Source organism: Drosophila guanche, unplaced genomic scaffold, assembly GCF_900245975.1.
Source record: "Drosophila guanche unplaced genomic scaffold, DGUA_6, whole genome shotgun sequence".
NCBI classification, from domain to species: domain Eukaryota; kingdom Metazoa; phylum Arthropoda; class Insecta; order Diptera; family Drosophilidae; genus Drosophila; species Drosophila guanche.
The window spans coordinates 2,373,631-2,387,328 of record NW_022995750.1 but is presented as its reverse complement, the minus strand read 5'-3'; the positions used below and the strand labels follow the sequence as shown (position 1 = coordinate 2,387,328).

The window sequence follows — 13,698 nt, the reverse complement described above, 5'->3', positions numbered from 1 at the left end:
AATAGAAGCAAAATCAGGTAAACAGTCGAGTCGGTTGCTTGGCAAGTATAAAGCAACATGTGGCACGGGGAGCAGGCTTAACCCACGAAAGTAAATGAAAGAAAATCCCTAGCACTGCGAGGAGGGAAATTTGCATATTTCTAGCGATTCCTCGAGGATGGTGAGGGCTGATTAAGCTGGAAGGGAAATGTCAAACTATCACTGAAAATAGAAATGGTTCACTTAATAAATGTGCCCGACCGATGCCGCATCAGCTGAGCCTGCAGAAATATCTAATTTATGCAAGGACATTCCATGAAGCATCATCCTCTACTTCTGCACCCTCATTTCCAGTTTGATTTTATGGCTTGGGGTTGCTCCTCTCGACTCGACTCGACTCTTCTCTGTCTCTGTCTCTTCTTTTTTTTCTGATTCCACTAATTAAAGCCACATTAAGCAGGGCCCTTCCTCTCCTTGCTCCATCTCCCTTTTTGGGTCTCTGTCTCAAGCTCAATGCTTCACTGAGGCCATGTGTCCTCGTAAACATCACTATCTGCTGCTGCTGCTGGGCGGGGGTTGGGAGGTCCTTGAACGCAATGGCAAACGAAAAGCAAAATTAAAAAATAAAAATAAAAAGGAATTAAAACTGAGAGGGAAAAATCACGAAAAGCTGCACACAAACTGAAGCCAAAGTATTTTTCGTACTTGTGCGCAAAATTAAATGCAAAATGGAGCGGAATGATAAAAAGCTTAGTGGCCGAGAAAGGGTCGAGAAAAGTGCTACCCAAAGGGGGGAATTTGCACCCCAAAAAGGGTTGCCACAACACTCACACTGAGAGAGGGGAGCGAGCGAGTCTCAAGTGTTTCTTCAGAGTGTAGACAAGTGACAGGTTGCTCAACCCCCACACACACACACCCACACAATCATGATTGATGGCTGAGAATTATGTATAGATTGAGAGGCTAATTCCAAATTGGTTTCCTTTTCTTTTCTTTTTTTTCCTTTTCTCTTTTTTTTAGTTGCGTTCCCTCCACCTGATGGCAAAAGTTCTTTTGTTAACCCAAAAATCTTGAGTAAATTAAATGCCACACTTGAATGAAAATTGGAAAAGCTCTTCTCTGGTTCGCTTCCCTTAGACTTTGAATGGCAGCTGTGAATCTTCACACGATTACTGAGAGACAAAGGCAGACGAAGAGAGAGATTATTAGGAGAGATTTATTTGTAAAATATTTATGCAAAATACGTGCCTCAAGTCTTTAATCTTGAGCGAATATAACTTTGTGCCAAAAATTGTGTGTTGATATGCAGAAAATTGAAAGGCAAAACTTTAGAGACAAACATTCAGAGCCACAGCCAACACACAACTACTCCATTATCTTCCCATCATACGAATGGCATTCATTCATATCCTCCCGCACTTGATACAAAACAATGCCAAGTGTAGGAAGCACTTGAGTAGGACTCCAAAGGAGGACTCTTCCAGTGGAGACTCCAAAACAATGCCAAGACAATGACAAATACACCATTTTCAAGGGGAGCATGGGCGGCCCCCCAACGGAGAGGACAGGAGAGCAAAAACCCATTTGTTATCACAGAACATTTTCAACTCCTTCACGTCCAACAGTCGTGTATACCTTTGGCGGATACAATGGAAGTGAAGGAGACGCCTTAAGTGGTGCATGGAGCATAGAAAATGGAAATAATTTTATATTCTGGACAGTTGAATAAAACAAAAGTGAGAAAGCATGGAAAAAACTCTACTTGAAAATGATTGCAAAACTCAATCTACATAAATCCCAAGACAATGTGCTAACCATAACTCGAGGAAATATTGGCCACGTTTAGGCATCGATTTGGACACATTTTTATGGCTTAAGAAGAGGAGAAATTATGGGAGGAGGAGTGCGAAAGTGTGTCAGAATTCTGTCATTTGTAGAGCTAAGCTACTGTGTGAAAGAGAGAGTGTTGCTTGCTTTGTTCCACCAAACCACATTTACTTTCTTTCCACTTTAAACCCATTTTTGCTACAAAATCAAAGAAAAGAGTGTCCGAATTGTGTAACTACTTTGCTAAGCTACTTTGTGAAAGAGTGAGAAAGTTTTGTCCTTATTTTTTCTCATCTTCTTGTTTCATGTGCAAGTCCAATTTAATTTCTTTCAACTTCGTTTTTAAACCCATGTATGCAACAAAGTCAAAGCAAAGAGTGTCAGAACTCTTTTCTGAAACAACAAAGGCTATTTTTAAAGCACTTATACTCTGTGAAAGATAGAGAGTTTTCCTTTGTCTTGCTTTTCTTCATGTTTCACTTGCAAGCGCATTTATCTTCATACAAATTCGTTCTCAAATCCATTTCAGCTACAAATATATTTTTATAACTCGAACATTTTCCAGCCACAAAGAGATCCTCGAGTATTCCATCAAAAGGAAGACAAAACAGAGACATAAAATACGAAAAAAAACTATGGAAAAAACTCAGAAAAATCCAAGTACTTCAACTCTGGGAACTTTTTTTCACGCCACCGAGCGACTTAAACTTCTTTGGAAAAACTTGTTTTCCATTTTCGCATAGCGTTTTTCTTGGCTTTCAGTTTTCAGTTCTCACGTCTTTCGATTTGTGTTTTGTTGCGGTTTCTCGTTCTTGTGGATTTTTTGGCTTTTAGTTGCATATTGCTGTCGCCTCTTTTTGGCCAAAATAGGTTGGTTGTATAAGTAAAGGCAACGGAAACGGCAATGGCTAAGGTGACGACGTTGACGACGACAGTAGGAGACCAAGAGGCAGCACAGTTGGCAAAGTCAACGCTTAAATGAAAAGCATGTCAAAGTATGTCGAGTCCATATGACACTGTGACTCTCGGTCTCTCTCTCTCTCTCTCTCGGTCTCTGGGTCTCTTTGGGTCTGTCGGTCGGTCGGTCGGTCGGTGCCTCCCAGCGTGTCTGGGGCTTTCCTACAATCTCCAATCTCTAGACTCCGCTCCTAAACCTCCACTGTTGGGCGTTGTTTTTTGTGGCCTGCGTCCGTCGGCTGTCATTCTGACAGCTGTTTGTCGCTTTTCAGGCATTTTATCATCTTCTATTCCCACTTTTGTGTCCGCTCTCTGTCTACTACATTTTATACCATTCTACCATTCTATATTTCTGTGAATCGTAGTCACCTCCATCTACATTTTACTCTGTCTCTCTCTCTCTCTCTCTCTTCTCTGCGTCGCTTTTCTGTTTGCCTGTAAGTTTGTTTTGATGGGCGGAGGATTTAGTTTTCGCAGCAGCGTTTGTTGGATGTTGGCTCTGGCCTCTTGCACTAATTGAAATGAACATTTTCTGTTGTCCTTGTGGCTCGCTCTGTGGTTCCAACGCTCACTCCCCCATCACCACCATCCGGTGACAAGGCCACCACAAGTCATGCTCTCCTGTCCGCTATTCTCTGATGTTCTCTGCTGTTTGTTTTGGTCACAGATTAGTCATGGAAATTAAATTTTAAAGGGCTGTCTCTTCCAATCAACAACAAGAGTGGAAAACGATTTCAACTCTGGAAATACAAGTTTTCCGACTCTCATATACAGGGCAGAAACAATCTAAATAGCTGTGGCACTATTTCTTACTTAAACAAACAGATAAACGGTCACCTAATGGAACTCTTATTTGCTTTGCAATTCACTTGAAAGCATCACGACTCGAGGGGCGAAGAGACGCAGAGCGCAAAACGATGCAAAATTGTTTTTGCAATTTACATTGGTCACAGCTTTCGAGCGATCTACCTGCTGATAAATATCAGCAGACAAAAACAACAAGGCAGCGACCTTTTTATGTTGCGCTCTCTTTCTCTCCATAGCGGACGATTCTCGGGTCTCGTTCTGCTTGGAGCGGGAGAATGGAGGAACGCAAACACGAAGACTGCGCTGCCTGCGTGATCGATGTAACTGATTACCGATTGCAGTACCGGGTATATGCGACTGTGCATAAATCTGCACTTTCTAAAGCTTGCCTTAATTTCTAGTGTTTTCTAATGGACAAGAATTTTGGCTTTTGGTGAAACTCCTCGTACAATTGCCACGATTGGCAATTGGTCCCCTCCACAAGCTAATCCGAATGCGTTTTGAATTGGCAAACTTAGCAATGATAGCTAGAAGGGGAAATAGAGGGTAACTGGAAGGGTGTAGTCTGGAGGTTGAATCGCGAAGTAAGCGTGTGCACTGGGGAAGAGGGTCTTGTAGTGGAACTGCGCGAAAGTTTCGCTTAAAATTGACTGTGGCTTAATTCTGACTCTGAGATAAGCTAACGGCAGTGGCAGCCTCAGCCTCAGCGACAGCGACAGCGACAGCAACGGTCGAAGTCGCAGAAACAGTTGCTATGGCATGAAACAAGGCCACGCCCATCAGGGGGAGGCCGCCCACCACAGCACTGCCACCAAATGCAAGCATTTGATGTTTGAGTTGAATTCTCTCCCTCTCTCTCTCTGCCCCCTTAGGAGTGTGTTTCCAAAGCAACGCAGCTGCTGCTTGAGTTGCACTTGCCACACACAGAGAGAGAGAGAGAGAGAGAGAAAGCGAGCTGTGGGGACAGTTTATTAAAAAATGGCGAAAAACATAAAGGGAAAAGCGAGCGGAGGAAAGCGCCGAGGAAAGTTTGCTGTTAATTTAGACTAAGTGTTGAAAAAGTTTTCCGCCAACGAGTTTTACATAAACTGGTTTAATGACTTGCCATCAGAGCTAGGGGATGATACGGGGTGAAGCTAGAGTGTACATGCAAGTGCATTAAAATTATGCGCTATTTGCATTTGTGGCATCTTAGACACCAGAGTCACTCGAAAGCCAACCCCAAAACGAGAAATGTATGCCACAAGCAGACAGGGAATGTGTTGGGGGTGGCTCGCAAAAAAGGTTGCACACACTTAATACTTGTAGAGATTACAGTTGAGTGCATTTCCAAAAGTCAGCAGTCGGCACAATATAAATTCAAAAGCCAAAAAACCCCCCCAAATTCCATATTCCTTGTCCCGACTTCCATCTCCCATGGATGGACGTAATTTCAATAAGCAAACGGGGCCGGAGGATCCCCAGCTGGAGGTCCGAGAAGTTCTTTGGGGTCAAAATGGAAATGTCATGGCGGCAGAAAGAGGGTTATGGGGCTTGGGAGTCACAAAATGCCAACTTTGCAATCTCCACTTTGCCACAAAAGTGAAGTAAACAGAGGACCGGACTAGGCCCAGGACCGACCGACGACGGAGCACAAGGCCGAGTAAACACAACTCTTTTGCCTAGTCAAAAAGAAGAAAAAAAGTGTTGATTTTCCACAGAAGTGGAAGAGGGAGAAAAGCATAAAAGAAAGAATAAATAAGAAGAGTTTTCCTCTTTCGAATTTCGGGTTTTCACTTGAGTGGGGGAGAACCAAACATTTATCCGACCACACATGGCGTTTGCGTAATATATTTCATTTGCCTCAGTTATTAGACAAATGCGCACATGTGCGTACACGTTTTTGTGCAGAATGTGTATCTTCAATGTTTACACATGTATGAAGGAAGTACAAGTACTTTGCTAGAAGTTGTCTTGATTTAAGGCGAAATGTGGCACAGGGTAGCTCCCACTTCCATCACGAAAGAGTAACCAAAAGGATGGTCTAACTGAGTGCGACAAAGCGTTAAAGCAGAAATCGAAGTAAAGAAAGTCCTGTGGCCTTATTTTAATTTGTCACTTTATGCAGAATCCGCAATTAAATAAAGCCCCTCATCCAAAAAGGCCACAAACTTGCCCCTCACTCTCACTCTCACTCCATCTCTCTCTGTCCCTTTCGTTGAGGTTTTGGCCTTTGTCAAATCAGAGCATTAAACGACAACTGCAGAATGGTACAAAGGTCCAAAAGGGACATCTACAAAGGCGATAGGCGTGTTGCTCCTTGGGGAGCTTTGTGCGTGTGCGTGCGGGCAGGGAAACCCCTGAAAGTCGCAGTTGTAAGTGTGTTTGTTTTTGGGGGAGTTGTGGTTGAGGGGGTCTGGGGAGCTGGATACACTTACCACCCAATATGCCATTCAAATAGGCCGAAGCATTCATGCCGCGTCCCTTCTTCATCATCAACTGCTCATCGACAAGAAGGAGGCGCGACGACGAGCCGGAGGATGATGAGGATGTCGCTGTTGATATACCGAATGGATCCGGTTTAACAGGTCCCTCGTACAGGTCCATATCATCGTGATTTCGAAACAGATTGTGTCTAGCTATCACATCCTCCATCCCCGCGCGATGTAGCTCCGGTATAAGGCGCAACCAAATGGAGAGTTGATGGGCCCGAAAGTGATTCTTAATACGCGGCTTCATTCCTGCAAGAAAAAACACCACAAAAACAAAAGGCAGTGTAAGCAAATATCTTCATTTTCAAACGAAACATGCATGCAAATATCCCACATGTCCCGCCCATGTCTAATGCTCTAAAACTATTCAAAGTTGGCTTTTGGGCCAGCCACTTTGCTCAAGTCATTTGCATGCCAAAAAGGTGAGCGACAGCGACACACAGACACTTGCTCCCCCCAAATGAGGGCAACTGCTGCTGCTGCTGCTGCTGCTGATGTCTTGTTTATTTTTAAAGTGGGCTGAAAGCGACACAAAATGTTTAATTTTTGATGCCTCAGGCACATAGTCAAGGGCTCTTCGTATGGCAATGGCAAATAGTGCTGTTGCCAGAGCAGCGAGATCTCATGTATGGAAACTTATTTATAATATATGTGAAAAGGAAATGAGGAATCTCAACCATCAATCGAACGAGATTGTGAGAGAAAATGCGAAATCTGAAATCCAAATAAAATACGAGAATTGCACGCATTTTGGTGCCGCTGCTGGCTGCATAATTTACACCAGAGAGGAGAACTTTCAATCCATTCAGAGTTTTCCCATCATCATCATCATCATCCATCCCGTGACCGGGCGAGAGGCTTATGCATAAGATATGTCTGCTTATGGATCAATGTATTTTCCACAGCTGCCTTTGTGGAAATTCTTTTGTATGCCGTTGCCCCACTCACACACACACACTCGGATATTATTTGATTTCGATTTTAGTTTTCAGGTTTGTAGTGCAAAAATCCTTTCAAACTTGCGCTTATAGAAAGTGCCAGAGATCTGTGGCGCTGCCTGAATGAGCATTCTGTATAGAATGTCAGCTGCCGCGCTTCTGTGTGTCGTTTCAATTAAAATTAAACGTACAAAACATCAACAGCATAAAAGATAAAAAGGAAAAAAGGTAAGGAAAAATGAAGGAGAGGTAATGGCTTCAGCAGACATATCTTTTGATATGCATCGTCCTTCGTCCTTCAATGTTTACGTGTGCGTAAAGTGCGTGACAGCAGGCCCTCTCTTTCTATATCTCTCTCTTTTCCTCTCTCCTATGATATTCTTCCCCTATCCTTTACCTTTTTAAAAGCCATTCTCCAACGTGTACACAATCTTAAGGCAAAATCCATTGGCATAACCTGTGCGTAATTTTCATAAACCGTTAAGCCCGTGTATATCTGTCGCTATCTTCAATTTGTGTGTGTGTGTGTGTGTGTGTGTGTGCGGGTGTGTGTGTGTTAGCAAGTGACTCAGTGGAAGAGTGAGATGACTGAGTGGCAGAGTGACTGAACTCAGGAGTGTGGGGCAGCGTGAGGAGTCTCTGCGTCAAGTGGGGTATATTGATTTTGTCATTAAGTGGAGTAATGGGAACAACCGCAAAAGGCTTCTATTTCCAACTCAAGTTTGGAATGTAAACAAAAATATATTTTCGAATATTTTTGTAAGCTCTTCCTGGTAATATTTTTAGTTGATTATTATAAGTGTCGACCATGTTTGAGTACGGAAATGAATTTTCCCACAGAGGAGTCGAACACTTGGGAAATTTCCCTGTTTTTCTAGCTTCAAAGACCAATTTTCTGTTGTAACTTTAAAAGTCTTGAACTCATATTTACTTCACTAACGCCTAAAGCGAATGGCTAATAAATAAATATTAATTATTTAACACTCTAAAGAAACTACAAAAATGATTATGCAATGCAAAAAAATACCTAACAAATAAATAAACTATGAAGTATTCATATTTTAGTTTAGTTTATTAAATTTTGAAACTCGTACAACCGTTTTGAGGGTATTTATTGATGCTTATTAAATGTAAATATTATTTTCTAGCCGCTTTAGGTGCTTTATCTGCCGCTGGCATTGGCACACAAAAGGTGTGAAAAATGTGAAATTAATAACATTTTCGTACATTTGACATGGAAGCAATGGCGCCGATTTAACACACACATAAAGCTTTATGTCGTACACACAGTATCCACACTTTGGCGCTTAGCTTCCAACTCCTTTCAACTTCCCTCCCGGCATTTGCCATCAGCCATTGACGGGCGTCTCTGGGCGTTTTGATTGCCCGTCCGCCCATCATCTACCAGGTGGATGGATGCTATGCTACTCCTGCTGCCGCTGCTCCTCCTTCAGCTCTGCCACCTTCTGCTCCACTGTACTGACAGTCGCCCCTTGTTATGCCACATTTTTTTCCAAGTACTTGTGTGTGTGCCTTCCCCTGCTACACGTTCATATTTTTCCATGTTTTTGGCAGGCAGAACATGTTCCAGGCGTTGGGCCTTCTTTAAAATTCAAATTAAATTTGATTCGCTCTTTCTTTTTGTTGGCACGGCAAATTGGTAGCCATGAATTCTTTTTACTGCATTTTGCATGTCATTTATGGGGTGAGAGATTTACAAAGGAATAAAAGCGACTTGCATATTAACAGATTTTACTCCAAAGCAAAGAAAACTTGTTTCCACATCAAAGGCAGCTCAAAACTATCTGTGGTAGCATATTGCTTATTTAAGAGCAGACTTCACAGCAAAGCCAAAGGAAAGCAGTGGAAAATCATGGCGGAAAATACCGGAAAGAACTTTTCTTGTGGGGTGGTGGGGTTTACTCACCTATTTCCAAATACTTTTGATGCAGCGGATCATAATTTTCCCAGGTGATGCTGCGAAAGCGATTACGCTCCTTTGAAACAGGCAGCGACGAGTCCTGGCGATGGTGTTCGTTCGGATTCCTGCAGCAAAGAGAAAGAGCCAAGAAGAAGGTAAAGGAAAGCCATGAAAAATACAACAGTTTAAGTGGAGTTTAGAGCAAGCGGAAAGAAGGAAGAGCTTAAAGTGCAGCAGCAGCAGCAGCAGGACAGCAGGTGTCCTAAGACTTTTCTCAGAGACACTTACCCGGTGCGTGCAAAGTTGCTCCAAAATATCATCACAGCTTCGGACAGCGCTGTCTCCGACTTGGTGTAGTTCTGGGGAAAGTGGCTAAAGCCATCCACCAGTGGTGCCCCGAAAATGTAGGGCAAGTCCTCACCATGCACCGTGCCCATGCGCTGGGGATAATCACCGTCCTTGGTCTGATAGTCGAACACATAGAAGTAGCAGCGTCCTGCCGGCTGGGTGGACGTTCCTGCCGAGGTCGAGGCAGCTGGATTTCCGCCTCCCGACGAGCTTGCCGGCGACTGAGAGCTTACGGGCTGTGGCGATTGTGAGGCCAGGATGTCGCCCGTTCGGACAATTGGTGCCACAAACTGGGCATCCGATAGAGCTGCCACAGCGGTGTCTCGTGTATTGATCGGATGCTGGGATGTGCGATCCCAATCCGTGTACTCGTTGACGATCTACAGAAGGGTATTTTGTTACATAAAATACATCCTCAAATATAGATATAGAGGGAGAGAGCGAGGGATTGGTTGCATGTGTGCAAAGTCAAATCCTTGCTGGATTACATGGGGATTTCGACTGTGTTTGCATGTCCTTGTTTGCGGTAGCCCATCCACATCGCACAGCCACAAAACGATGCTGGCAAGGAGCAGCAGGAGCGACGCTCTGATTATCTCTGCCAGCATGTGTCTGCCACTAGTAAACGACCACAAAAATGCATCTGTAAAATCGATGTCATGCATAATTTAAAAATCTCCCTCCCAAAAAAATAAAAAACGAAAGTATTAAATGAATTCTAACAATTGTCGTTGTGTGTGTGTGTGTGTGTGGAATATATTTACATGGCATTGTCTCTGATTCTTTTATACTCCCTCCAGATATCAGATTGTCTCTGGATTTTCCTCTGCAAATATTGATACTGATGCTGCCATATATTTGTGGGGGATTTTCATTGATTTTTGGTTGGGGAGACATTTCTCCAAAATTTTTGGAGTATTTTAATTTTGAAAAATTAATGGAAATTGTTGAAAATGTATTAAATATATTTAGCTTATTGTTTCAAAGTAATTGAATTCTCTATTGATTATTTGGCTACCATTTGTCGATTATTTATGGTTCAAATATCAACTTTTCAGTCATTTTTTGCTTCTTTGAATTAATTGGAATATTTAATTTAATTTCCGTGGCAGCCATCAACATCATTTCGGGACTTGTCTGCTGACCCCCATGCCACATAAATGAAGGCTTATGGAAGATAAATACTGAAGCCAGTGTCCTCGAGTGTCCTGCTTTTTGCGCTGCGCTTACGCACACTCGTAAGTATAATGAAGTAAAATAAATACGGGCTTTAAGCGCTATAATCGTGATATATGCCGTCGGCAATTTACGACTTTCCCACACACACACATGCATGTACATGTGTACATATAAATATATCTGCTGAAAATGGTGACAACAGCAAGGCTGAGTCTGAGTTTGAGTCTGAGGTACAGATACTCGCACAGAAATCTGACTTCTGACGTTGGGATGCGATGCGACGATGCCGCTGCTGTTGCTGTTTACTGTGATTTGGGTTAAGTGCTGCTTGTGCGCTTTTAAGTAGGTATGTGTTGGCACACGCATACACACACACACACACACACACACGTGCATGTTTGTGTGTCTATGTCCTTGCACACATTTGCCAAATAAAGCGTGTTAATGTTTTGGCAGCAATGGCGTGTTAACTGCCTTCCATTTCGCTCGCTTGCACAATGAAAGAATGAAAATGAAAACCAGCCAGTAAAAGCATAACATAAATACACACAACAGCAACAGCTAAATGCAAAAAAATATTAAAAGTTGCAAACACGAGTCTGAAATGCAGGCAGACAGACAGGAGTTTCAATGTGTTTCAATGGGCGTGAGGGGTGGCAGAAAATGTTACCCATACGCAATGTGTAATTATAATTACACTCTCGCATACAGTTACACCAAACAGTATGTGCGAACATTTAAATTGACTTTTTTAGCAGTCACAGTTGTTGTTGCTGTTGTTTCAGCTGCCGCCTAGAAGTGTTCACATTCTATTGACAGCCAAAATGGGAGCTTAAACTTGAATTCAAAATAAATTAAACAGAGGAAAGCAGCATGAAACTTTCGATACTCTAATAAATTAAAGTTCCCCCTGCATAATTGAAATAATTGTTAGTCTTTATCTAATTTCCCACATTTAAGGCAAATTTTTCTTTGCATCTGGCAAATGTCTATAAAGTTTTGAAGTGCAAACTTTGAGACAGTTTCTTGAGCAAAGGAAGAAAAAAAAACAACAAACAAACAAACAAACAAGCAGAAAAAAAGTAGAGTAAAGTAAAAGTTGAAAAGTAAACGGCCAGATAAAGGCAATAATTAGGCTTTAAACTGATGCCAAAAACTGGCACGACAGACAGACAGCGGCTGATGGCAAAGAAGATTTATGGGTCGGAGACCTCAGACACAAACCACATCCCCTCCCTCTCTCTCTCTCTCTCTTGTTCTCTCTGAGGTAAGTGCAAACTTACCGTATAGAATATCTCATTAAGGTGATAATTGTATGCATTGCGGACATAAGTGCGGATAATTTTATCTCGCCGCTCGCCCTCGAAACCATTTTGTATATCGTGAGCACTGAAGCGCCAAATCGATTCGCCCGTAACGACGCCAAAAAGCACATCATAGTGACCGCCCATATTTGCTGTGGCGGAGGCGCCACCGCCAAAGTAGCCGCCACTGCCACCGTTGAAGGACGCACCACTGCCACCGCCGCCAGAGCCAGAGCCAGAGCCACCATTGCCACCCGGTGATGTCTGGAAGCCAAACTCCGCTGATGAACGCTTCGAGTTGCGGGCCATTAAATCATCGATATCGAGATTGGAATGTCCGGGTCGTATGACAACGCCATCAACCTAAATTGAAAGACGGTAACAATCGGCAAGTAAATGACAAAAGTAGTGGCAAAACGACAAAGGAAGGAGCAGAAGCAGCGTCTGCAGAGTGGAAAAGGAGCGGAAAAGTAAGTAATAAAGTCCATTGAAGCGGACAACCAGAACAAAGGGATGGAAACAAAACCGAAAATTGAGGGAGAGTACTCTCTCGTTTGAATTTCTTTCTCGTTTGATTTTACCGATGGTCCGAAGGATGTCAGAAAGTTTGGTGCCTGTATATCCGCACTGTACAGATCCTCCAGCGGCACATCCCGCAGACAGTCGACGATTTGCTCGTGGTGTCGATTCAGGTCCTCCGGTATAGTGCAATTCACTTCTTTGGCCAGCTTGATGGCAAACAGCACGGGATCCTCGACGAGGGCCCACGAAGAGTACGCCGAACCGGACATCAGGATGGCACGATGGAAGAGTCCCCGCACCATCGTGGGCGATGTCATCAGATAGTTAATGCAGGCCGCTCCAGTGCCATGTCCTGCAAGGGTTACCGCATTTGGATCGCCACCAAATTTCTGTATATTCTGTTGGATCCAATGGAGCGCTGCCATTTGATCCATGAGCCCATAGTTGGCCACCCTGGCATGGGCATGCGGATTGGGATTGGCATTGAGGAAACCTATGGGAAGAATTTGCATAATTAAGGAGAGACTCTTTAGGGTTGAGTTTGGGTGTTTTGCTGTACCTAATATGCCCAGCCGATAATTGAGTGTTACCACCACCACTTCGCCATAGCTGGCTAGGATGCTGCCATCGTAGGGATTGCCGCTGCTCCACTCGAAGGATTCGCCATGAATGAACACCATTACGGGCAGCTTTTTCTCATTGGCACCAGCTAAAGCAATGAATACATAGAAAATATATATCATAAATTGAAATCATCATTTAAAAGGCAAAAAGAAAGTTGTGTTATCTCAATGCCACCCCGCCTACACTGCCCCACAAAACCTGCACCATTAAATATGTTTCCGTTTGCGTGCAAAGCGGATTTTGCCATAGAAATCGCTTCAGATTAGTGGATTCACTTGGCCCTGGCCCCGTGGATTTTTGGTAGCACTTGGGGGGTGGCACTTGCGATAAGATTTTCACTGTGCGCAGAGTTTACGTGCCCTGCCATTGCCCTTCGCTTTTTTTCTTATTTTTTTTACGTATAAATTATTGGCATTACGTGGCGTACGATTAATCTTAATTAATTGAATTTAAATAAGATTTATGAAGAGCTTAATGCACGCTTGTATTTTTCGTTCTCTGCTTTGGCTGGGGATAAAGCTTTTCCCTGTTTTCTGGAGTTTTCTTTTGGGTTTTGCTTACCGTTTACCGGGGAAAAGACATTCAGGTAGAGGCAATCCTCGGATTGGTTCTCCAGAAATGGCAGCAGTCTCTTCAAGTACTCCAGCCGGCCCTTGGGCATCTTCTCCAGTGCTGCCGTCTCATTCTGTATATTGGGCAAACGCTGCGGACAGACGGGACTGTACTTATCCGAGATGCGAATGCCATCCCAGGGCGCCGGTGCACGCGTGGGACTGAATCTGTGCAACGGGCAATGATATTGCAATGGAAACTTAAATATA

At 43.4% G+C, this 13,698-nt stretch overlaps 1 protein-coding gene across 1 annotated transcript in view; it reads right to left on the bottom strand.

Moving 5' to 3' along the window:
• LOC117586265 (neuroligin 4-like) overlaps positions 1-13,698 on the bottom strand; it is a 36,056-nt gene that overhangs the window by 17,670 nt on the left and 4,688 nt on the right. Inside the window, exons 3-9 of the mRNA XM_034276208.1 lie at positions 13,439-13,656; positions 12,813-12,962; positions 12,313-12,746; positions 11,711-12,094; positions 9,189-9,628; positions 8,907-9,025; positions 5,988-6,290 (exon numbers count right to left, since the gene is read on the bottom strand). Of these exons, the coding sequence (XP_034132099.1) occupies positions 5,988-6,290; positions 8,907-9,025; positions 9,189-9,628; positions 11,711-12,094; positions 12,313-12,746; positions 12,813-12,962; positions 13,439-13,656 (2,048 nt within the window). The remainder of the gene's footprint in view (positions 1-5,987; positions 6,291-8,906; positions 9,026-9,188; positions 9,629-11,710; positions 12,095-12,312; positions 12,747-12,812; positions 12,963-13,438; positions 13,657-13,698) is intronic.